Below are 23400 nucleotides of genomic sequence, written 5' to 3'. Positions count from 1 at the left end.
AAGTAAAATATCATCGGCATATAGATTAATTTTGTGTTCTGTTACCACAGAGTGAATTCCTTGAATCCTTTTTTGCTGGCGTATAGCTAATGCAAGCGGCTCAATAAATATTGCAAATAATAAAGGGGACAGTGGGCATCCCTGTCTTGAGCCTCTCTGTAGAGTAAAACTCTGATATAGAATCCCATTAGTAGTAACTGTAGCTTTAGGAGAATCATATAATACTGACACCCAGTGAATAAATGACTTCCCAAAGCCAAATGTATTTAAAACAGCTAAGAGGAAGGACCAGTTAACTTTGTCGAAAGCTTTTTCTGCATCCAATGATATAATAACTGCCTTTTTATCATGCCGCTGTGACATGCTAATAAGGTTTAAGAGCCTCCTAATATTATTAGTAGAGTGACGACCTTTAATAAAGCCTGTTTGGTCGCTATGAATGATTGTCGAGATTACTGTTTCTAGTCTAGATGCGAAAGCCTTAGTGATAATTTTAATGTCAGTGTTAGTTAGTGAAATCGGACGGTAACTTGAAGGAAGGGTGGGGTCTTTTTCTGGCTTTAATAAGAGTTTAATTGCTGCTGTATTCATGTGTGGGCGTATGTAACCATTAGTTTTAATTTATGTTACTACTCTTAAGAATAGTGGAGCAAGCATTAACCAAAAGTGCTTAAAAAATATAGCTGGATATCCATCCAGGCCAGGTGCTCTGCCATTAGGCATACTATCTAGAGCACTGTACAGCTCTTTTATAGTAAGTGGCGCATCTAACATATCTTTATATTCAGTAGTTAACTGAGGTATATTTAAGCTACAGAGGAATGCCTCAATATGCTCAGGGTTAGGCTTGTTAGTTTCTGAGTATAGGTTGCGATAATAGTTATAAAAATTTTGATTAATTTCTTCTGGTGATTGTGTGCATTCACCAGTTGTCCCTTTAATAGCAATTATAAGAGATTCTTCCCGATTGCATTGAAGTTGGTTTGCAAGAAATTTACCTGATTTGTTGTTACATTCAAAGTTATTGTATCTCAATTGTTGTATTATAAAGTCTGTCTTTTTAGATAGCATATCGTCTAACTGTATTTTTGTATTTTGTAAGTCAATCCATATTTGGTTATTTGGGTTTATTGCGTACTCATCCGTCAGTTGTTTGATTTTATCTTCCAAGTCTTTTTCAAATTTTTGATCCTGTTTCTTTTTATAAGATGAATATGATATAATTTTACCTCTAATTACTGCTTTCCCAGAGAAGAGATGGAGATAAGTCTGGAGAGTCATTTATTTCCAAAATGTCTGCCCACTCTTTTCTTATAATTTTGTCAAACTCTGCGTCATTTAGCAGTGAGATGATAAAACCATGTCGGGGGTGGTTTAAAGGTATAATCAACTTGTAGGGTAAGAGAGACTGTTTTTTCTTCAATTTTCATGGCTATTGGTCCGCTAGACAAACATATATGTAAGAACAAATTGTTGTTCCTTGTATGATAGTTGCATACTCAAGTTTTACAATTAAGGTAATATTTAACTCTTTGACTGCCAGACGTTTTCAGAAAAGGGATGCTGTGGGTGCCAGCCGATTTAAGCATTTTGACTGATCTTTCAAGGTCCACAGAAAATTTTGTGTTTGGACTATGGAAACACACATACTACCAAATGAAAGATTGAACTCTCATCTTTCATCAGTTTGTTTCTACCTTATTCCGTTCTTCAGTAATCAACAATAGAAAATGGTTAGTTTCTTCCAAATGCTCTTGTTTTGGACCAAAATACGGAGAAATCAAGCTTTTAGTGAAACGATATTATTTCATGCACTCTAGTGAATTTGACACCTTTTTTTTCCATGAATGATGCCACAAACATCTAAACAGTGCTTTACTTATGTTAAACACTACCACCAACAATGAAAAAGTGTTTTTTGATAGCAAAATACATTTATTTACATTCAACAGTAACAATTTGACACAATAATTTGGCAAACTATTTACAAATGTGTGCAACTGTGGTACTATTTACAATTATGTGGATGTTTCAACTACAGTTTTTCTTTTTGTGTAAAGGAGACGCAACAGGATTTGCACAACAGATTAGTTTCACTGCAATTGCCTCTTCGCGTGCAGACGCTACACTTTCTTGCCGGCCGTTTTTTCCGGGGAATAGCAAGTATATACTGCAGTGTGTGTTGCCATCAAGTCTACTATCAGGATCATGCTACAGTTACGTTACGGTGGTGTTACGTCTGGCTTCCTCATGTCCTTCAGTTCCTATACCGGGTAGTAGATGTTCTGATCCATCTTATCCACTCCATTCATGGTGGCATCGTAGTCCAGAACCAGTGTCTTCTCTGTGATCAGACTGTACCCACTCCTCCGATGAATATGCATTGGACTCAGGGTACTCTTCATCGTCCGATTGAACGTCCGCCTGTGCTCCGCGTTTTCCGGCGTTAGCATCGCTAGCCGATGAGGCTTTATGACGTGATCATAGTCGCGCGTCAACGCTTCCAACTTCGGCGTCAACCTAGGAAGTCACCATCATCATCATCATCATCAATGTGCATTGGTCGATGCTTTTCGACTACTCTTCATCGTCCGATTGAACGACCGCCTGTGCAGAAGTGCTCGGTTGTGCTCCGCATTTTTCGGCGTTAGCATCGCTAGCCGGTGAGGCTTTATGACTTGATCATAGCCGCGCGTCAAAGCTTCCAACTTCGGCGTCAAGCTCGGAGTCACCATCATCATCATCGTCGACATCAATGCGCTTTTTAGTATTGATCGATGCTTTCCGTCTTTCCGAAAAAAATGCTGAAGCGTGAGCTGCTTGCAACCGGTCGCCATTGTTGCTTCATCAGCCATTGTCCCCTCAACACTCTAGCTCCGCCTCACGTCTTCTACTGACGCCCACCCAATCTTGTCCAAAGAGAGTCATCGCTGCCATCTAGGGGCCAAAACGAGCATTATACTAACTAGATCTGCTTGATACTTTCAGCACAGCTGGCCAAGGCTTTCCTCCACCCGTTTCCAAAAATAAAAAACATAGTTAACGTCTTTGGCGCCCCTCCGTAGGTTTTTACTAAACGTTATTTAACGTTTTTGGCAGTAAAAGAGTTAATAACTTTGCTTCAAATCATGTGATGCTCAAACCTCAATCCCATTTCTCACAAGTTGTTAAAAAAAAAAAAATTCGCTCATAAATTTTTTTTTTCGCTCATTAAAAAAAAATATATAGATATTGTGTGTTGGGGTGCAACGGTTAATCGATAATAAATCAATTATCAAATTAATTGATAAAAAAAATTAAATTGTCCAAATGCTCAGCTTCAGCTTCTCAACCATACATATCATTCCATTTCTGTAGTGATCATCTTTGTGTTGAATCAAAATAAAACATTTGCTTTTACTTTGGAAAACAAACATTTTTGCTTTTTTTCCCCCAACATGTTGTTGACCAAGCCAGTAACTGAATCTTAACAAATTTTTGTTTGTGCATTTTCTGCACTGTCCATTTGAAATGATTTCCTGTTTTGGACTATATACATAATAATCAGCAGATTAATTGATTATTTAAATCATTGTTAGTTACACCCGTAATTGTATGTGTGATATGTGTATCGCACCACCAGTGATCTGCTAATGATGTTGACCTTTCACCATTTATATTCACATGTTGCCTCTGTGTGTGTGTGTGTGTGTGTGTGTGTGTGTGTGTGTGTGTGTGTGCGTGCGTGCGTGCGTGCGTGCGTGTGTGCGTGCGTGCCAAACCTCCATCTGTCGTAATGACACTGACCTTTATTGTTTGTCGTGATGTGTGTAGGCAATGCTTATTTGCTTCCTGCTGATTGCCTCCACGCACCAACACACACACACACACACACACACACACACACACACACACACACACACACACACACACACACACACACACACACACACACACGTGAGAAAGGGTAGGGGGGCTGTTTTCTTTATTTTTTTTGTCTTTTTTTTTTTTTTTAAGAGCTCAGTTATTGTTCATTCGGTAATGTCATCATCATTGCTCTTTTTTTTTTTTGTATGTGGGGGACTGTTTTCTAAAGCAGACCCCCAGCACCAGTCAGTGGGCGCGGCAATCACAGCACAAATCACCTGTTAGCTTCATCAACCGTGCCCTGTGATTTGGACTCAAGTGGGAGTAGGAAGAAGGAAAGTGGCTAGATTTGTGCACACACACAAATTGCCCCCGTTGAATTTGAAAGCACCCTGAAGCTGTTGTCATGTCAATATCTGCTAGCTTTGTAGAATTTTAAGCCAACCAGGTAAGTAGCAAGTTGTTGCTTGCAAAAAACAACAACATTTCTATTACTGCTAAGTAGTTGTGACCGTCTTCTTCCCTTCTGTCCGGCTTTATGTATTATACTACCCCTGGTGGCCAAGGTGTGCACACGCAGTCAATCATGATGCTTCAACCATCAATCAAAATAGGATTTGAGATACACGTCATGGAATAAATTGAATTTATTTCCCTGTATCAATAAATACTTGTGCTTGTAACTTGAAGAAGACCTTTGTTGCCACTGAACAGACTCAATTTCTTGGATGCCTGAGGTGCAACCAACCTTGCCCCTTGTTATTTCGCGCCAAACGTGTGCTCTCCAGGCTTGCACCCGGTCATGCCTCCACCTCAGTAATACACTAGTGCTTTGTTTTAGTATACACCTATGAAAGCTGTACAATTGTGCCTGCCTGTTTTGGCAGTTCGGCATTTGGGGTTGTTGCAAGGCTTGGGCTGAGAGCAAGAAATGTTAATGCAGCGCTCTGTAAGTTTGCAAGATGTCAACCACAAACGAGTCCACGTTTGTGCGTCAAAGGTTTTGCTTGATAAAAGTTCCAATTTGCACAGGACTCCATTGTCTTCTGTTGCACTTTTGATACATCCCCCCCCCCACCCAAAAAAAAACAAAAAACAAACAAACAAACAAACAAAACAATGACAGATGTCAATGTTTCAAATTTCTTGAAAATTGCATGAAATTAATTATTTATCGCTGCTTGGGCTCTATTGTATTTGTAAGAATTCTTTGACCGCTTTGAGGTCCCTATAGTTTCTGTAGGAATTCTTATTCTTCAGTCTACTAATACCTAGTATTGATATTGGGCCATCCCTAATACAAATCAAATTCCCCAAAAGTTAGGACACTGTACAAATTGTGAATAAAAACTGAATGCAATTTCAATATTTTAGTTAAAAGCGTGTAGTTTAAACTGAGACAATGTATCATTTTAAGGGGAAATATGTTGATTTTAAATTTCATGGTGCCAACAAATCTAAAAAAAAGTTGGGACAGATAGCAATAAGAGGCTAGAAAAGTAAATTGCACTTGTAAAAAAAAAAACTGCTGGAAGACTAGTTACCACTAATGCGGTCCATTGGCAACTTGATTGGAGTATAAAAAGAGCTTCTCGGAGTGGCAGTGTCTCTCAGAAGCCAAGATGGGTAGAGAATCACCAATTCCTCCAATGTTGCGCAGAAAGATAGTGGAGAAATATCAGAAAGGTGTTTACCAGCGAAAAATTGCAAAAAGGTTGAAGTAATCATCATCTACAGTGCATAACATTATCCAAAGATTGAGAGAATCTGGAACAATCTCTGTGTGTAAGGGTCAAGGCCGAAAAGTCATACTGGATGCCCGTGATCTTCGGGCCCTTAAATGGCTATGCACCGCAAACGGGAATGCTTACTGTAAGGGAAATCACAGTAAGGGCTCAGCAATACTTCCAGAAAACATTGTGGGTGAACACAATCCACCGTGCCAGCCACCGTTGCCAAATGAAACTCGACAGTACAAAGAAGAAGCCATTTCTAAAGCAGACCAAGAAGTGCAGGTGTTTCTCTGGACCAGGGGTTATTTGAAATGGAGTGTGGCAAAGCGGAAACCTGTTTTGTGGTCAGACGAATCACGAGTCAAAGTTCTTTGTGGAAAACTGGGGCGCTATATCATACTGACTAAAGAGGACAAGTTATTATCAGCACTCAGTTTATAAGCCTGCATCTGTGATGGTATAGGGTTGCATGAGTGCGTGTGGCATGGGTAGCTTCCACATCTGGAAATGCATCGTCAATGCAGAAAGGTATATTCAGATTGGAGAACAACAAATGCTCCCATCCAGGCATCATCACTTTCAGAGAAGATCTTGCATTTCTCAACACGGTAATGCCAGACCACATGCAGCACCAATTACAACATCATGGCTGCGTCGGAAAAGGAAATGGCCAGCCTGCAGTCCACTTCTTTCACTTATAGAGCACATTTGGCGCATCATAAAGGGGAAGGTGCAACAAAGAAATCCCAAGACAGTTGAACAGTTAGAGAGACACGTGTTAGACAAGAATTGGACAGCATTCCTATTTCTAAACTTGGGAAACTTGTCTCCTCGATCCCCAGACTTTTGCAGTCTCTTGTAAGAAGAACCCTTTTGTGATGCCTCACAATGGTGAAAATGGCCTTTCCCAACTTTGTTGACACCATGGAATTTAAAATCAACATAGTTTTCCCTTAAAATTATACATTTTCTGAGTTTAAACTTTTGACCTGTTCTCTATGTTCTATTCTGAATAAAAAAGTTACAATTTGGCACTTCCACATAATTGCATTCAGTTTTTATTCACAATTTGTATAGTGTCCCAACTTTTTGGGAATTGGGTTTGTAGAATGTAGTATGTATGTAAAGTTTTCCAACGCTCTAAAGTACTGGAAAAAGCTTGAAAATGGATCTTAAAAGTGCTTAAATTTTACCTTGAACTCTGTGACAGCTAAGAAGAGCATTTTTTTTCTATTGACATTGACTTAATGAGATGTGATGATAAATGTGTAGACTTTGAACAATTTTGCTCGCATCCATTAAAATAATGAACCAAAAAAAAGAAAGCCAACAAAGAGATAATTAGTATAATGGATTTTTGTTCCAATGCAAGGACTCAAATTGCACATCTTAACTCTGGATTGTTTATGCCAGGCAGCCATATTTCATTTTGCGTGCGTGCGTGTGTTTTGGGTGAGAATAGCGTGTGCGTAATATGGCAGTCCATCTGTAAGCAGCCAAGTGTGATATTGCTGCTCATCTTTCAATTAGAACACTTACAGGACGCCGCCACAAAAGAGACGTTTGCTTTTATGAACTCAATCTCATCAGGCCGCCAGCTATGTGATTATTCCGCCTAAATGGGAACACATTTTTTAAGTTCTTCTCCAACGTGTCATCCATCTTTACTTCTTTATAGACTTACTATTACCCTCAGCAAGTGCCATAAAGGCAGTTGTTTGGCTCATTGCTGTTTTTTTGTATTTTGTTACAGGGGGTGTGTTATGATGAGATTTAGCTGTGTTATACTACATGATGCTTTGGTGCTTTTTAATTATTATTATTTTCATTATTTTTATTTTCCTCACAATAAAGGCCAAACCAATAACTGAATCATAATAAAAAAAAATATTTTGCCCATTTGAAATACTGTCTTGTTATTGAATAAAAGGATGGAAATCTGTACTTTTTTTAATCCGATTGATTGATTGATAAAATAATTGACAGATTAACTCATTCACTCCCAGCCATTTTCACTGAAGCAACCCCCTTTGCTCCCGGCTGTTTTACTGGCTTTTATTTGCAAGGCCCACAAATTATTGTATTCCATTGCTATAAAAACATGGAACCTACCAAAAGAAAGATTAGAATCTCTTCTTTCATCGGGAAAAAAAGTATATTTCTATCTGTTTCTGTTTTGCAGCAATTAGCATTAGAATATAGCTGCGTTTCATCAACAGCTTGTTTGCAACATGGCCTGTTTGATCTCTTATACTCTGCTGCCACCTGCTGGCCGTTTTTGTAATTACTACCATTGATTCAACCTTTCTCTGCAGTTTCGGAGGCTGCATCAAAGCCTTCTGTATGCTCTAGCATAAAAAACTTATAAATACGTCTTTGGGACACTGGTCATATTCAAAATAGAATGTATTTATATGTTTTTGGGAGCAAATGAGTTAATTGATGACGTAGTAGTACATTGTTTTATGTTAGACTGTGTTATGCTGACAAGTATCAGGTAGGTCCGAATAGTATCTCAATTTGGAAATTTTCACTTGATTGGTAAACTGTTTGCGTCAACAAACTTCCATATACTCACAGTTCACACAAAGAGTGGCAGACGGGCGGGTGGGTACATGCGAGTCATCGGCCGTGTGTCAAGTGGGGGAGCCCATGTGTGACTCTGGCCTGACGTTGATGAATGATGTGTCAAGAACATATGCCTGTCGTCTGCCTTACCCAAGAGAGGGACGAAGCATGCATGTGCGTCCATCATCCTGTGTGCATCGGCTGTATTATTTTGGCAAGTGGCATCAGAGAACAAGGAGTTAAAAGACACTGTGACCTTCACATGACCTTGAGGGGCACCCAGTATTTCATGAGGAGAGGGGGTTGCCATCTACCTGACACACTAGCTTCATCCTTTTTTTTTCTTCTTTTTTTTTGGAGAGAGCTCAGTATTGTTCATTCATAATCTTACTGAGTCGACATGTCATCATCATTGCTCTCTCTCTCTCTTTTTCTTTTTCTTTTTCTTTTTTTTGGTATGTGCGTGAGAATGTGCGGGTGTGTGTGTGTGCATATGTGCGTGCATGTTAGTGTGTGCTCATTAATTCACCTAAAACCTATTAAAAATCCCATACCGTTCACCTAAACCGAATACTTCAGAATCCAGCTAGAGTTGTGAAGTTGTCAGGAGACCCGAGGAAGGATCAAAGAAAAGAGAGAAAAGTGAAATCCAGCACCGACCAGCCATCACCTACTACCCAACGGGTTACCAACCAGAATCTTTCACCAACCCCAGAAACATATAAATTCCAACAAATTAGGGAGACCTCAAGAGACCAAAAGAGAGACTGAGGAAAGGAAGGAAGGATAGATGAAGCAGAGTGAGATCCACAGACATCAGCCTCCACTGATTCAACGACCAGAGGAAGAAGCAAATTGTGTTTGAATTTCTGTAGATGCTGATGTGGTGGATCTGGCATGCATGAAAACGTCCACCAAAGAGGGGAGCTGTCGACCTCGGCCAGGACAGAGCAAGCACAACACCCCAGGTTTCCCCGGGCCGCGGCAGCGCCAAGGCACAACCTCCGGGCCCCGCAGGGGCCACCGGCCGGTGAGCAAACCCAGGAGCCAGGAGCGCTCCCCACCCCACCACGGCCCAAGCCCCAAGCCCAACACAGCAGAACGGGGCACGGCAGGCCCACCAGGCACCCCACCGGCCCAAAGCCCCCGCTCCCCCCATGACCCAGCCCCTACCCATTTTCTTCATCATATATTGAGTAATATATGTTCTATGAATAATTTTATATTGGATAAGTTGTAAATTTGTGTGTTTTGTCATTTTAAATAAGTTTTCACAAACTTGAATCCAAAAGTCAAATTCCCGAGCTATAGACTAGTTTGTCTCTCATTTCGAGATGGGTAAATACATTTTATCTGTATACGAAATGTATATTGGTGTCGGAGAAAGCTTTGTAATATCTTTAGCTAAAACAGGCGGTTGGAGCGTACCCCAAAGTGTTGGAATTAGTTTCTTTATCATATTTTTAACTTGCAGATGATTGGAGCAAGGATGTATATGATATAAACATATTATCTGAGAAAAGATGGTGGAGATGTGTAATTCCTTTCGGCTCCCACACACCTAAATAAAACGATTGGTTGTTAAATTGAAAGTCAAGATTATGTCATATGGAGGAAAGCCCGCAGGGCTCCAATTGGGCTTATGTGATTTCTAGTGCCTTCCACCAGGCGGTCAGGGTGGCGGAAATCATTGGTTTTTGTCTAAGGCTTTTTCTGCATCCAACGATATAATAACTGCCTTTTTTTTCATGCCGCTATGACATACTAATAAGGGTAAAGAGCCTCCTAATATTATTAGTAGAGTGACGACCTTTAAGAAAGCCTGTTTGGTCGCTATAAATGATTGTCAAGATTTCTGTTTCTAGTCTAGATGCGAAAGCCTTAGTGATAATTTTAATATCAGTGTTAATTAGTGAAATCGGACGGTAACTTGATGGAAGGGTGGGGTCTTTTTCTGCCTTTAATAAGAGTTTAATTGCTGCTGTATTCATGTGTGGGCGTATGTAACCATTAGTTTTAATTTATGTTACTACTCTTAAGAATAATGGAGCAAGCATTAACCAAGAGTGCTTGAAAAATATAGCTGGATAACCATCCGGGCCAGGTGCTCTGCCATTAGGCATACTATCTCGAGCACTGTACAGCTCGTTTATAGTGGCGCATCTAACATATCTTTATATTCAGTAGTTAACTGAGGTATATTTAAGCTACAGAGGAATGCCTCAATATGCTCAGGGTGAGGCTTGTTAGTTTCTGAGTGTAGGTTGCGATAATAGTTATAACATTTTTTATTAATGTCTTCTGGTAATTGTGTGCATTCACCAGTTGTCCCTTTAATAGCTGTTATAAGAGACACCAGCTTCATCCTATTAACCCATTAACGTAAATCCCAGTTTGTGTGTTTGTTTTTTTTTTTTTGGTTATAGCTCACACCACTAAAGGGAAATAAGCACTTTTAGCAACAGCTTCTGGAGCATTAACAGCCCTGTTTTTCCGCCGGGAGTATACCAGCATAATTTTTTTTGCTCTTAATGACAGCAGTTTACCCCGTCAAAGCACAAAGAGCGGGCTGGGATATTCCTCCGTGGCGGCGGCGTGCTAAAAGAGTGGATGCAAAGTGCACGCCTGCCGGCTCGCTTTCAGGGCTTAATGCAGCAAGAGTGAACGGGAAATTTATGTGCTTTTCACTCAATAGCAGTTCGTATTGATGCAAGTGAGAGAAAGAGATGTATGGATGTGCGTGGGCAATGCATGTTCTCTCCGATGGAACGGTCAACCAAGATGGAGTAAAATGCTCCCTTGGCCAGTCGGTCCCTTGATTACTTTTTAATGATTTCTGGTGGCCAAGACAAATGGGCGTGTTAAATGAGCAGAATTAGACGAGATGGCATTGCATTGTCTATTCTTCTTTATTCTCCAGCCTTGGACCGCTGTCCAATTTACGTTTTCTCACTGGCATATTGTTGTAGTTCTACAATATTTTGAAAAAGACTACTCTCACATTTGCTCAATTTTACACAATGGATTCTTCACCAGTCAACGCCAAACCAATATTGATTTGGATCAGCACCAAGTGGTAAATAAATGAATGTATTGTCTAAGATGATTTAAAGACAAGTTGGAAAACTGGATGCCATGTTGTTGTTGTTGTCACCAACCTGCCGGCTATGTGTGCTCGCTTGTCCATGGCGGATCTTTGTGTGTACACTGCTTGGTTCTAGGCCCTGCTATGGATCATTACATCTCCCAGCAGGGAGGCTGCTCTGTTTGTGCTGCCTGCCAGTGACATTATGAACCGTGGAGAAAATGAAAAGTACAAAAAACATATTTTTGTAATGTGTCAGGAGTCATTTGTTGCTCTTGTTGTGCCTGCAGAGCACAGTGGTGGTGGAAAAGTCTATCCAGGATCTGATGAATCTGATGCAGGACCTGAGTGCCTACTCCAACCAGTTCCTGGAGATGGTCTGTGACAAGCTCAAAGAGTATAAGGACATCTGCAACACAGCCTACAGGTAAGGCATTGAAGTTGTTTTTCTGTCTGGCGTTGAAGGAGTAATATCATGTGCGTCTTCAGGGGAATCGTTCAGTGTGAGGAGAAGGTGACCATCAGCGCTTCCTGGTCCAAAGACGAGGACATCAGCCGCCTGCTCCAATCTCTCCCCAACTGGGCAAACATGGCCCAGCCCAGACAGACGCGACAGAAACGAGAGGACGAAGAGGACTTCACCCGGTAAACGCACTTCTTTGCAAATTTGTCAACTTGAAGGTGTTCTGTTACATTGCGTTATGTTGCCTGGTGCTACGTTACTTGGTGTTACATTACTTGAATGTCCGGTACTTGAAGTTTTTGAACTTGGTGTTGTCACGTGGTGTTTTGTGGCGTTACATGACTTGACTTTGCGTTATGTTGCGTGTGATTTTGTTGCATTGCAGATATGACAGAAACAAGAAGATGAAAATGACTTTGTAGTACACAGCGATACGCCCTAATAATTTCCAGCACAAACTAACAAAATAGCTAAAGTTGCACAAAAAAAAAGTTGACAGAAACAAGAGTCCTTTAAAAAAAAAACGGAAACTACATTTTTCATTTTTTAAACTACGGTAACTAAAGCGAAATATAATTATAGTAGAAACATCCATTTTGTGAGCTTTCTGGGTTTATTTTAAGTTTCTATATAACTGTACAGAATAAAGAAGATCAATTCAAATTACATTTGTGGAATATGAGTTATGAAGCAAAATCCAGCTGTTTTTATCCATTTTAGGGGGCGGCCATTTTGCTACTTGCTGTCGACTGAAGATGACAGCAATGTTGCTCAGGCAACAACCATTCACAGCTCACCTGTTTTCTAAAGCTGCACTCTGATTGGTTGTTTCCTGAGCAACATTTATGTCATCTTCAGTCGACAGCAAGTGGCAAAATAGCCACCCCCTGAGATGGATTAGAACGACTGGATTTTGCTGCTTAACTCATATTCCACTAGCACTATATTAACCAGAATACCAAAATTTTGACTAGTGGGGTTGCATAGAATACATTATTGACTTCCCCTTTAAATACGACACATATGTGTAAAAAACAAAACAACCTAATAGCGATAAAACCTTAACTAAAATGAAGCATTTTTCAGAAAAAGAAAAACAACTAACAAACCTTTTCTAAAAACTAAAACTAAAAAAAATTAAATTAATTAAAATCTAACTATACTGAATAACCCAAAATAATTATATATTTGGCCTGCACATTATTACATATGCGTTAAATTAAATAGCCTAATTTCATTCATGTGTCTGTTTGACAAACAGACAAGCACACTTGAGCAATCATGCTTCCCCTCGTCCGGGCTCTTCCATTCCCACATTCCGAACGTGATTCCCATTTTCTGGAAGCTGCTCTTCTTCTTTTTAAGCAGGAAACAAGCAGACAAGTCAGTTTTCTCCAAACTGACTGTGAATGTTCTTAATCTTCCGTTGCGCAGGGCGGCGTTCGCCAAGGAGTCGGAGGTGCTGACGGGCAACCTGGGCGACAAGCTCATCCCAGAGAACGAGATCCTGCGTGACGTCAGCGACCTCAAATCCCTGGCCAACCTCCACGAGAGCATGGAGTGGCTGGCCGCCCGCCTCAAGGCCTTCTTCGCCAGCCTGCCCGCAGGCTCTGGTCAGTAAACAGCCGCTGGCACCTGACACGCAGCGCTGATACATATTTTTCGCAGATCATTCTTTCTCGTCCCCTTGTTATTAGCGAACCACTAAGTCAATAACTGTCGCCCTAAGGGGTTCGGCTAGCTTGGCAGGCAAATGTCACTGTTGAGCGATGTTGATATTTTTCTTGCAAAAAGTCACACTCATGAAATCTGTCCAGCACAGACTTGAGATTTGTCAGTTGAAGTCACCTACAGCAGTGAAAAGAGCCCCGGGCCGTGCTGCCTGTTGCTCACTGATAGCGCCAACTTCATGGCTTTTTTGTCTCTCTCTTTTTACACTAGCACACTCGCAACTGCCGTCAGCTCCTGTTGATGTAGTCCCCATTTTTTTCATGGTTGAACTTGGCATGCAATGATGGTGAGAAGTGACAGAAAAGCAAGTTTTTCCAAGAAGAAAATACATTCCGAAGTCTGAGGCTCAGAGCTAAACCATCTCATAATCAAATACACAAGCCATATTCGACAAAATCAAGACGCCCAACGTAGGGATCCTTTACGGTATATGGGCTTGTCAACATGGGCAGTTATGTCAACGCTAACCTTTACAGTCTGGGGTAACCTAGCTCCAGTCACTTTCTTCCAGTCTGCGTATCAAACCACTTTTTCAAAACCAGTTTTGGTATCAAACTTTGCTCACTTTGCCGCAGAACCTGAGGCTCAGAGCTAAATAGCTTCATACTCAAATACTCAAGCCAGCTATTGCCTAACAAGCGAGCTCCAGCCCACTAAGAAAACTTGTCCATGTGTGTCGTCATATAGCACGCATGCTGTCATTATCCGTCCTCTGTCAGCATGTACGCCTAAATGCCGCCGCTAATCACAACTCATGAACCCAATTGCGGTCAGTCGTCTTTCACATTGAAGCCAATTCGGATTCCTTAAAAATATTAACACTTTCACTTCCTTATCCTTGAGACGGATTCAATAAAAGACAAACTAATTGTCATTACTTTGTGTGTGAGCGCGTGTGTGTGTGGAGGCGAAGGGCACTTACTTATCATGCCAGGACAGGCCGAGCATTGTTCATTATTTAGTGTTTGCCGAGCTGATGAAGGACCAAGTGTGTGTGTTGAGTTAGTGTATGTGTGTGTATGTGAGGGTACAAGGCTACTGAGGGGGAGAAAGGGACCCCACCTTATCTCATCCCTCCCGCCCCTTACGTCCATGCCTCTCCAAATTGGATTTTATATTACAGGAGCAGTCAGGTATGAACAACTCATTTTCCTCCCTTTTTTTCTCTCTCCTTTTTTGTGCACCTTTTCCCTTCATTCCTTTCATTCCCCCATCCTCAACTTGAGTGCATTTCTTGCTTTGTTTGAATTGAACATGCTGTTAAATGTTAACTGACATGTTGGTGAGGTTTTGACACATGACAATCAACCAAGAATTTTGCATTCACAAAAACGGCTTCTTATCAGGCATCTTGTCGCAACACTGGGCATCAAATCCTCTCTGTGTGTGTTTACAACTAATATGTCCATTTATGATGAATGAATAATTATTTATTTATGTATTCTTTTCTGACAAGTTTTTATTAAAAAATTTTTTATATTGATTTAATTTGATTTTGTATTTATTTACAAGTTTTTTAAAATATTTTTTTTGTAATTGGGCATCTAAAAGGTGATCAACTTTTTGATGTTTTTGTTATGTGTATCTATTTTGGTCGGTGGGATGATGAACAACATGAGTTAAAACCCTCTTATCCCTCTTGCGGCATCATTTGACAAGCGTGTAACCTTGACTGTGTGCTTTCCTCCACGTCCATTAAAAGCGAGCACTTTGACTAAAGCTCTGATTGCTGTAGGGAACGGAGGCCGACCTGGAGGCGTGTGAGCAACAGGAGAGGATAATGTTGTTTGTGCCAGCTGAAAAAATATCTTCTTTTACTTCATCCTCGCAGAGATGCCTTGTGGAGATTTTTTTTTGTGTTGAAATCCCCAAACTCGTGAAGACATTCCCCACCTTATACTTTCTCACCTTCTCTGTGGACGCCGCTCAGATGCTGTACTCGTTCTACCAGGGGCAGCAAAATAATTAATAACTCTCCTCCTCCTCCTCCCCTCGCTTACTTACTTCGTCGTCCGTCGCTCATGAATCATTCATGGCGCGCGGCGCCCCTGCAGCATGCTCTTCTTTGCTCCTTTTCCTCCATCTTCCACAAAAGGATGTTTGTCAGTTTTTCATGTCCTCGCTGGAGCTGAACAATTAATCAAATTCAAATCGACATCACAATGTAATAGAACGTAATTTTCAAATCGCACATGCTGCAATTTAGTTGCAATTCTAAATTGTATTTCAAATTTATTGATGGTTCAATTACCTTTATTTTAGCATAAGGCTTTTCTAGATGACAAAAAATAAAATTCATAATTTTATTTTCATTATCTGATATTGTTTAGTGTAATGCGGCTTAATTTAGTACATATATGGTAAGAAGACTTAAAGTGGTAGTCAACCTTAAACATTTCTTGACAATAATGTTATATGTGACCTCACTAGTCTAAACATGACATTCTGATTAATATTACTTTTTTGGAATACGAGTTATAAAGCAAAATCCAGGGGGCGGCCATTTTGCCAATTGCTGTCGACTGAAGATGACATCATCAATGTTGCTTGGGGCTCAGGCAACCAATCATAGCGCACCTGTTTTCTGAAGCTGCGCTGTGATTGGTTGTTACCTGAGACCTGAGCAACATTGATATCATCTTCAGCTGACAGCAAGTGGCAAAATGGCCGTTCCCTGAGGTGGATAAAAATGGCTGGATTTTGCTGCTGAACTCATTCCACTAATGCAATATTAACCAGAATACCATATGTAGACTAGTAGGGCTGCATCAAACATATTATTGTCCCCCAAAAAATTGGGGGTTTGACTTCCCCTCAAAATGACCAAAGTGAGGAGGAAATAGCAAAAAAATAAATAAATCAAAAATCAAAGTTTGAGCACTGAGCCTTTTGGGCCATCTGTCCTCGCTAATGGCAGCCCTCGTTTCGCGACACCGCCCTCGCATCACCAAAGCAGTGCAGGAATCCATACAGTATGTATGCATGTGTGTTTTTATGCCGTGTGTGGACACCCCCCACTGAGTTCACCACCGTCGTCGTCTCCTTTCTTGGTTATCATAAAGCGGCCGATGCAAGTGTGACGTGGGTGTGAGCCGCTTCCTCGGCCAGAGTCTTCAACTCTTAATGATCTGATAAGTTGACCACGGGGAGTATCCGCCTAAATTAAATCACTGGAAGTCAATTAACGCCGTTCCCCGGAGAAATCACGGCACACCGGCTCTTGTTATTGGCGCAACTCATTACGGCGGCGAGGAGATTGATATCAAAGTGGCGACAGAAGGCAAGGAGATATCGACACTTGCTTTGACGATACGACGCTCCAGTAGGTTCCATGAAGCAAAACTAGTTCATTAACCATCAAGCCCTTCTATGCAAACTAAAGGATACTCGTCGAAATGCTTTCTCTTCTATATGTCTGGCACAAGTTGAGTCCCATCCAAAGGGCTCGCCCGCCGTGTTTGCCTTGTTGATTGGATTGGACTGAGCCGTGGTCGTAGGCGATATTTGCCCACGCACTACCTTCTTATCGGTGGGGGTTCATTCAAAGTAACTCTAATGGGGATTGGATGCTCTGTTCACCAGTACAAACACGGGAGTTGTCGCCTTGTGAGGGAACTTGGCAATTAAGCTGATAAGACTCCCAACTCAAACATGCCAGGACTGATGATTTCTGGATTTCAGTGTGGGTTACATACAAATGTGTTCCCCTTGGATGGTTCAAGTTTCTACCAGACAACTGAATTGCATTTCAAGGACATTTACCATTACTAAGTTACATTTCAGAGTGGCCTTCGAGCAAGGTCAGCCAAAGGCACACCTGTGCAATATTCTGCTCTGCTGTCTAATCAGCTTGCTGATCTGCCACACTTTGAGACAGTTTTGTCAACAATATTCGAGTGAAGTTTTCATTTTGTCTCCATGGAAAAACTATTTGATCTTTGTGTTCCACTCGTAAAGAATGGGAGCAACAATAAAAGTGTTGTGGTTATATTTTGGGTCAGTATTGGTGTTGGGTTTTTAGGGTTTGTCTACAAATACAGGAACATTCCCACATTGAGTCAATGAAAATAACATGTTGCATTCTTATTATTATATATTTTTTATTATTATTTTAGATGAATGATTGGCAGAATAATGCATGTACGTCCCAATTGTTATAATTTTATTTTTGAAATTATTGTTTTTAAGAACAAATTAGGAACAATATATGTGTACAACTAGTGTCCATTTTGTTTTTATATTTATTATTCTTTGTTTTTAATTTATTTATTTTTTATTATTATTATAATTTTTCCGTAAATGTTTTGGAGCAAAATTGTATTTGGGCAGTGTGCATCTGTTTAAATTTTTATTGCATTTTGTTGTTGTTGTTGTTATTCTTTACTTTAAGTTAGATTTAATTTTTCATTATATTTTCAGAATAATTGGGAACAAACTATGTATAAAACGTATTTTATTTTATATTATTATTTACAAAAATGATAGTTGTACAACGAATCAAATATTTAGGATAGAATGCTAAATTTGTAGTTTATTTTTATTTTTTATTGCGTGTAGCAGAATCCATCCATCCATTTTCTTAACCGCTTGTCCTCACAAGGGTTGCGGGGGTGCTGGAGCCTATCCCTGCTGGCTTCGGGCAGTAGGCTGGGTACACCCTGAACTGGTTGCCAGCCAATCACAGGGCCGTAGCAGAATCCATTTTATCAAAAATATACAATTAATTAATATTGAATAAATTAAATATATAAACAAATAAAATACATTAGGCATAGGTATTTGGTAAGCATTCAATGAAAACAAAGATACACAACAGGGGCAAATATTAAAATAAAACTCTTTTGGATGATGTAGTGCAGCCAATGTATTACATATATTTGTGACATCAATCTCGTTCTCTCAGGATGGAGCTTTTTTAGCAGAAGCAAGATGATCAGCGTTTTTCTTTTCAGTTTGGTGGAGGGTTGTGAGTAGATGTGTGTGTGCCGGCTTGCATTCATGTGTGACCTTGGCGAATGCGTGAAGAGTAGCAGGGGAGTTGGCCGCGCGACTGCGGCACATCGATCGCCGACCCCTGCATTCTTCGACTCAACATCGCACACGCTCGCCTCATTGACCAAATAGACTTACATATGAGTGACGGGGCCAATTTTGATTCTACCCTCCCCCTTTCCACCTTCCCTCCCCGTTGGCCAATTTACGACCATTGATCTACACCGGGCTGAATTTATACACACCCATCATGCTTCCATGCTCTCGCATTTTTAACACTCACATCCACACGTAGGTCTTTTGTGTGGCTAACAGCGCAGTGCGCCCACGCACCTCCTGCTGCCTCAGCACAAGTGCAAAGGCCAGCTGAAGGACGCCACGTCAAGTTGAGCGTTCTTCCTTTGCGCAAGGCAAAAGTGGCAAAGACTACTCGAGTGCGATGGGCGTCACTCGCGTAACGTTTCCTCTCCACGCAGGTTGGTGTCCGTGCTCGTCCGACAGCCAGGCCATGGGCGACAGCGAACGCAGCCGGGAGCAGATCCTGCAGACACTCTGCGACCTGTGCAGGGGCTTCCAGGACATCGCCAACCGCTGCCTCCTCACCTTGCACCTGGAAGTCAGGTATGCGGGGACCAAAAGTGCAAGCACGTCACACAAGAAAGTTTGTCTGCCATACATATTGCGATGCTCTGCTGTACCGTATAACTTGGAAAAAGCCAGAAATAAAGAATTGATGGTGTCATTTAGATATCCCAGTATGTTTACATTACACCACAGTTTTTATTTGATTAAAAAAAAAAAACTTTCTTTTTTTTGCAGACACAAATATATATATATTTTTAATGTTACAGCGTGTCAAAAGTATCCATTTTTTTTATATTTATATGTTTTTAATGCTACTATCACATTTTATTTTGTTTAATAATTTTAACCAAGATTTGTTCAAAATATCAAATAGATGGTATATTGCATAATTTTTCATCCAATAAAGTTTACAAAATAAAAAAAAAGTATTACTTTAATTTGTGTAATACATTTTGAAACAATTTTAAAATTGTTAGTAGTCTTCAGAAAAATTGCTAAATAGAAAATCTAATTAACCAATTGAAAATAAGTGTTGAAGGAAAAAATTCTTACATTTTAAAACATTTTCTATCATTCATATAGGAATGGAATTTGTCTGATGTATACCTTTTTAATTTTGCATAGTAAATTTAAAAACTGGAAAGTTTTTGTGCACAGAAGTATAAGTAATATTTAATCAATTTTTAATGGGAAATAAATACTTTTTCAGATGTTGAATGTATTTTTGTACATAAAATAATTGTTCCTGTTTGTCAAAAGTGTCACATTGTATTTTCTTCAAATTATTTTTTTTCTTAGTGTTGTTGTTTTTTTTACATTGTCAGAATTATTGTTTTATAATAGATTTGAAAATTTAAATTGTCAGAAATATGACATTTATATGCCAAATCAAAAACTTTAATTTGTCAAAACAGAATGTTTTTTGAATAATGCAAACAAAAGTATATTTGTAGTAAGTAAGTAATCAGTTTTTGGTAAATCAACTTTTGTTGTTGTTGTCTTGCACTAAGCAGTTGCAAAGTACATGCCAGGAGAAGTTTGTTGTGGTAGAACTACAATTGCCCAACATCAATAACAAAAGAAACTTTAGGAGTGGGAGCAAAGGACAAAGTAGGTTTTCTTGCATTCATGTAGGTGTAAGTTCCAATTATTTATCCCATACAGTGTAGGTGTTTTCAATCTCTTATAATATCCCAGTTAATTTACCACACCATAACCCTTCTCCCTCCCCGCAAGCCCGTAATAGCCCCCATCAAGCCGCTTCTTGCAACTTATGCAACGTTGTTTATGCTTTTCAGTCAGGAAAAGGGAGGGTGAAAAACTCCCGGAGGCGTGCGTCCTGCAATACGCTACACTCCATTGGCTCCCCTCATCCGCAGAATTTCCCCCGATAGTTGTACCAGTTAAATGAAGCCGTGAAGACGAAAGCGCGCGCAGGGTGGGAGATGAGTGCGGGTCATAGGAGGGTAATGCAATATGTTGTTTCTCTATGTGGCCATCTTTTGAAACATTTACTGTATGGATGGGATCTGTTTATTTCTATTGTGCAAGGTGACGTTAGGCCACACGAGTCAACTGTAGGGCTTGAACAACAGTTTTGTTGTCAACGCTTTGGTGATGCAGTCGCCTCACAGTTAGCCGACTCGAGCTGAAACATATGACATGAATACGGAATTAATTCTCATTTGCTGAGCCCAAAGCTTCATTCTGCTCCGTATTCTTGTGCAATGAAATGCCTTTGAAGCCAACCGTTTGCTTGTGGGCCTGAAAAAGAGGAGCTTTTGTCTTTTCAAAGCTGTAGGCTGTGTGTTTACACGAGTCTTGTAGTGCGCCGCATTTCACCTCCTAATCATATTTCACCGCTGAATAGCACCCAGCTGGGATGAGCGCCGCAAATACTGTAATTTGCTCAGGAACTCTGCGCTGAGTTGGCTCTTAAGTAAAGGCCTTGTTTGTTGTCTTGATCCAGGGTGCACTGCTTCCACTACCTGATCCCGCTGACCAAGCAGGGCAACTACGCCATCGTGGCTAACGTGGAGAGCATGGACTACGACCCGCTGGTGGTCAAGCTCAACAAGGACATCTCAGCCATCGAGGACGTCATGGGGGCCGCCCTGCAGCAGTACAAGTTTCAGTACATCTTTGAAGGTAAACCAGGGGGACACTTTTTGGCACTAATCAAACATATTCGACTTGAAGTGACAACTGAAATGGAAGACGTCCAGTGTTGAAGTTGACAAACGTATTTATGCGGTTCTCCAACAAAGGTCTGGGCCACCTGATTTCCTGCATCCTCATCAACGGCGCCCAATACTTCAAGAGGATTAGCGAGTCCGGCATCAAGAAGATGTGCCGGAATATCTTTGTGCTCCAGCAGAACCTCACCAACATCACCATGTCCCGGGAGGCTGACCTGGATTTTGCCAGGTATTCTCGTCTACTACTTGTTTTTGGGGTGGGAAGACTAAAACAAGCCGAAGTGCGGCCAGTGTGCAGAAAAGCGCATTGATTAGTGCTGTGTTGCTCCCCTTTGTCAACTTTGATTACGACGGTCGACGGCTCCTCTTGTTCACAACCCCACCCCCCACCCCCTTCCCCCTCCTGATTGTGCGGCGTGGAGGCGCTGATTGGGAATCGCCGTTGTTTACACTTCCCAAGTCGCGCCGGACACACACAAAAGCCCTCTTTTAATATTCATGCTGAACAGCGATTTCATACAATAAATTACTTTTTATGTTGGGCTCACAAGGATGGCGTCCCTAATCATCTGACCCTTTTCTATGCACGTAGTGCGTAGTTGTGTCGTCTTGGCAGACGGCTATGTCTTCAACTGAAGCGGTAACGTTTGCTTTTAGAAGGCTGCTCTCGTGAGAGGTGGCTGATGCTCAACTATGAATGCATGTACTTTGTATGTGTGTGTGTGTGTGTGTGTGTTAAGGACTGACTGTTTTTCTGCCTCCGTTTGGGGAAAGAGAGTGCCAGTCAGAGAGAAGGAGAAAACTGGACAAGGGCACAGTAATAAGCATTGATCTGAGTTAAAACTAAGCAGAAGCCCAGCAGCCAGCACTGCACAACTCACGAAGAACACAGAGACACACACAAATGCACACACACATTACTCCAAGTGTGACATGTTGAAACATTGCCACCATGTGGTTGAGTATGAAAACAGCAAATGGCCGGTCACCCTCTCAGCCACTCGGCCGTCCCCTCACGTTGTCTCACCGTCCCGTCCACCCCTCTGGCAGAGACCAGACGACAAGAATCCTAATAAAATGTATTAACGGCTGTTGCCTAGCAACAGGCCGCGCTGGACTCTGCGTGTTATTTGGGTCTGTGCAACATATGTCAACACCTTTTAAGAGCAATATAACGATATAATGATGTTTTTCTGTTGGCACAGCTTCAGATGTGTAAAAGTTATTTCAAGCTTTCGCAGCTCCTCTCCGTTATTTAAATGAGTTTGTGTTTCTTGTGCTTAGGGCATTTAAATGTACCATAGCAACTGTAATGATCGGCTGCTTTTGAATGCACTTCTTTGATTCAGGATTCAAAGGGCAGTATGTCATCTTATTGCTACAGTGAAGTATATCCACACAGGTCAATATTTGTCTCAACTGCCTTAATTTGAAATTTTAAACTGTTTAATTTGTCCTGTGACCAGACAGAAAAAAAGAAAACACACACAAAAAAGTTGAATATGAAAAATAGCACTCAACAGTACACATTATAAAATCATATATACAGTATTAATAACATGAAGAATCAATTGTACAACTCCTTCTGTTGTGTATGTCTTGGCCACCAAGGGGCAGTAAAATACATCAGGGTTTCTCCCAGAAAACTTGCTCAGCCTGGTGGCCAGGGACAGACTGGGAACAAAATTCGGCCCGGGAAAATATTTGTCAATTGACAGCGCTTAACATCCAGCGATTAATATACGGCGTTCTGCGACACGGAAAAGGACTGCACATGTCGTCATTCGGCGATTACTATTCTTTGACAGGAACGGGATTTACAAAAGCCTGGATGCCCGCCACGTATACAGCACTGGGGGATACCCTGCATATGTCCACGAAGAGGAGTTTCACAACTATGTAATTCAGCAAATTGCAATAATAGTAATCATTTCGGCAGAGGATAAAGAATATATGCTTCTGAGTATTGTTATATAATCTGCATACATTTGTTAATACACAATCTATGTTCAAATATCCATTGCATAAAGCGTTATAGCACCGCATCATCTATGCTAATTTTGGTATTCCATCTACAGCGTTTTATGTTGTATGTTAGCATTAAGCTCGTGGACTAGAAAGTATAGTTACGTATGGTACAGCTTGATGTTGTGAAGCTAGCCACCACCCGGCTTTGAGTTGGACTTGAGCCCTGAAATG

General features: G+C 40.8%; 1 protein-coding gene across 2 annotated transcripts in view; it reads left to right on the top strand.

Annotated features, from left to right (window-relative positions):
- exoc4 (exocyst complex component 4) overlaps window positions 1-23400 on the top strand; it is an 85623-nt gene that overhangs the window by 57481 nt on the left and 4742 nt on the right. For both annotated transcript variants that reach the window (XM_086060012.1, XM_086060011.1), the window contains exons 14-19: window positions 11523-11659; window positions 11722-11877; window positions 13130-13308; window positions 18895-19039; window positions 20973-21151; window positions 21271-21430. In XM_086060012.1, coding sequence (XP_085916138.1) covers window positions 11523-11659; window positions 11722-11877; window positions 13130-13308; window positions 18895-19039; window positions 20973-21151; window positions 21271-21430 — 956 coding nt within the window. The remainder of the gene's footprint in view (window positions 1-11522; window positions 11660-11721; window positions 11878-13129; window positions 13309-18894; window positions 19040-20972; window positions 21152-21270; window positions 21431-23400) is intronic.

This window comes from Leptonotus elevatus, chromosome 17 (assembly GCF_054856555.1).
Source record: "Leptonotus elevatus isolate MCC_2025b chromosome 17, RoL_Lele_1.0, whole genome shotgun sequence".
In the NCBI taxonomy this organism is placed as follows: domain Eukaryota; kingdom Metazoa; phylum Chordata; class Actinopteri; order Syngnathiformes; family Syngnathidae; genus Leptonotus; species Leptonotus elevatus.
Note: the sequence above shows the minus strand (reverse complement) of the source record. Positions and strands in the feature narration are given on the sequence as shown.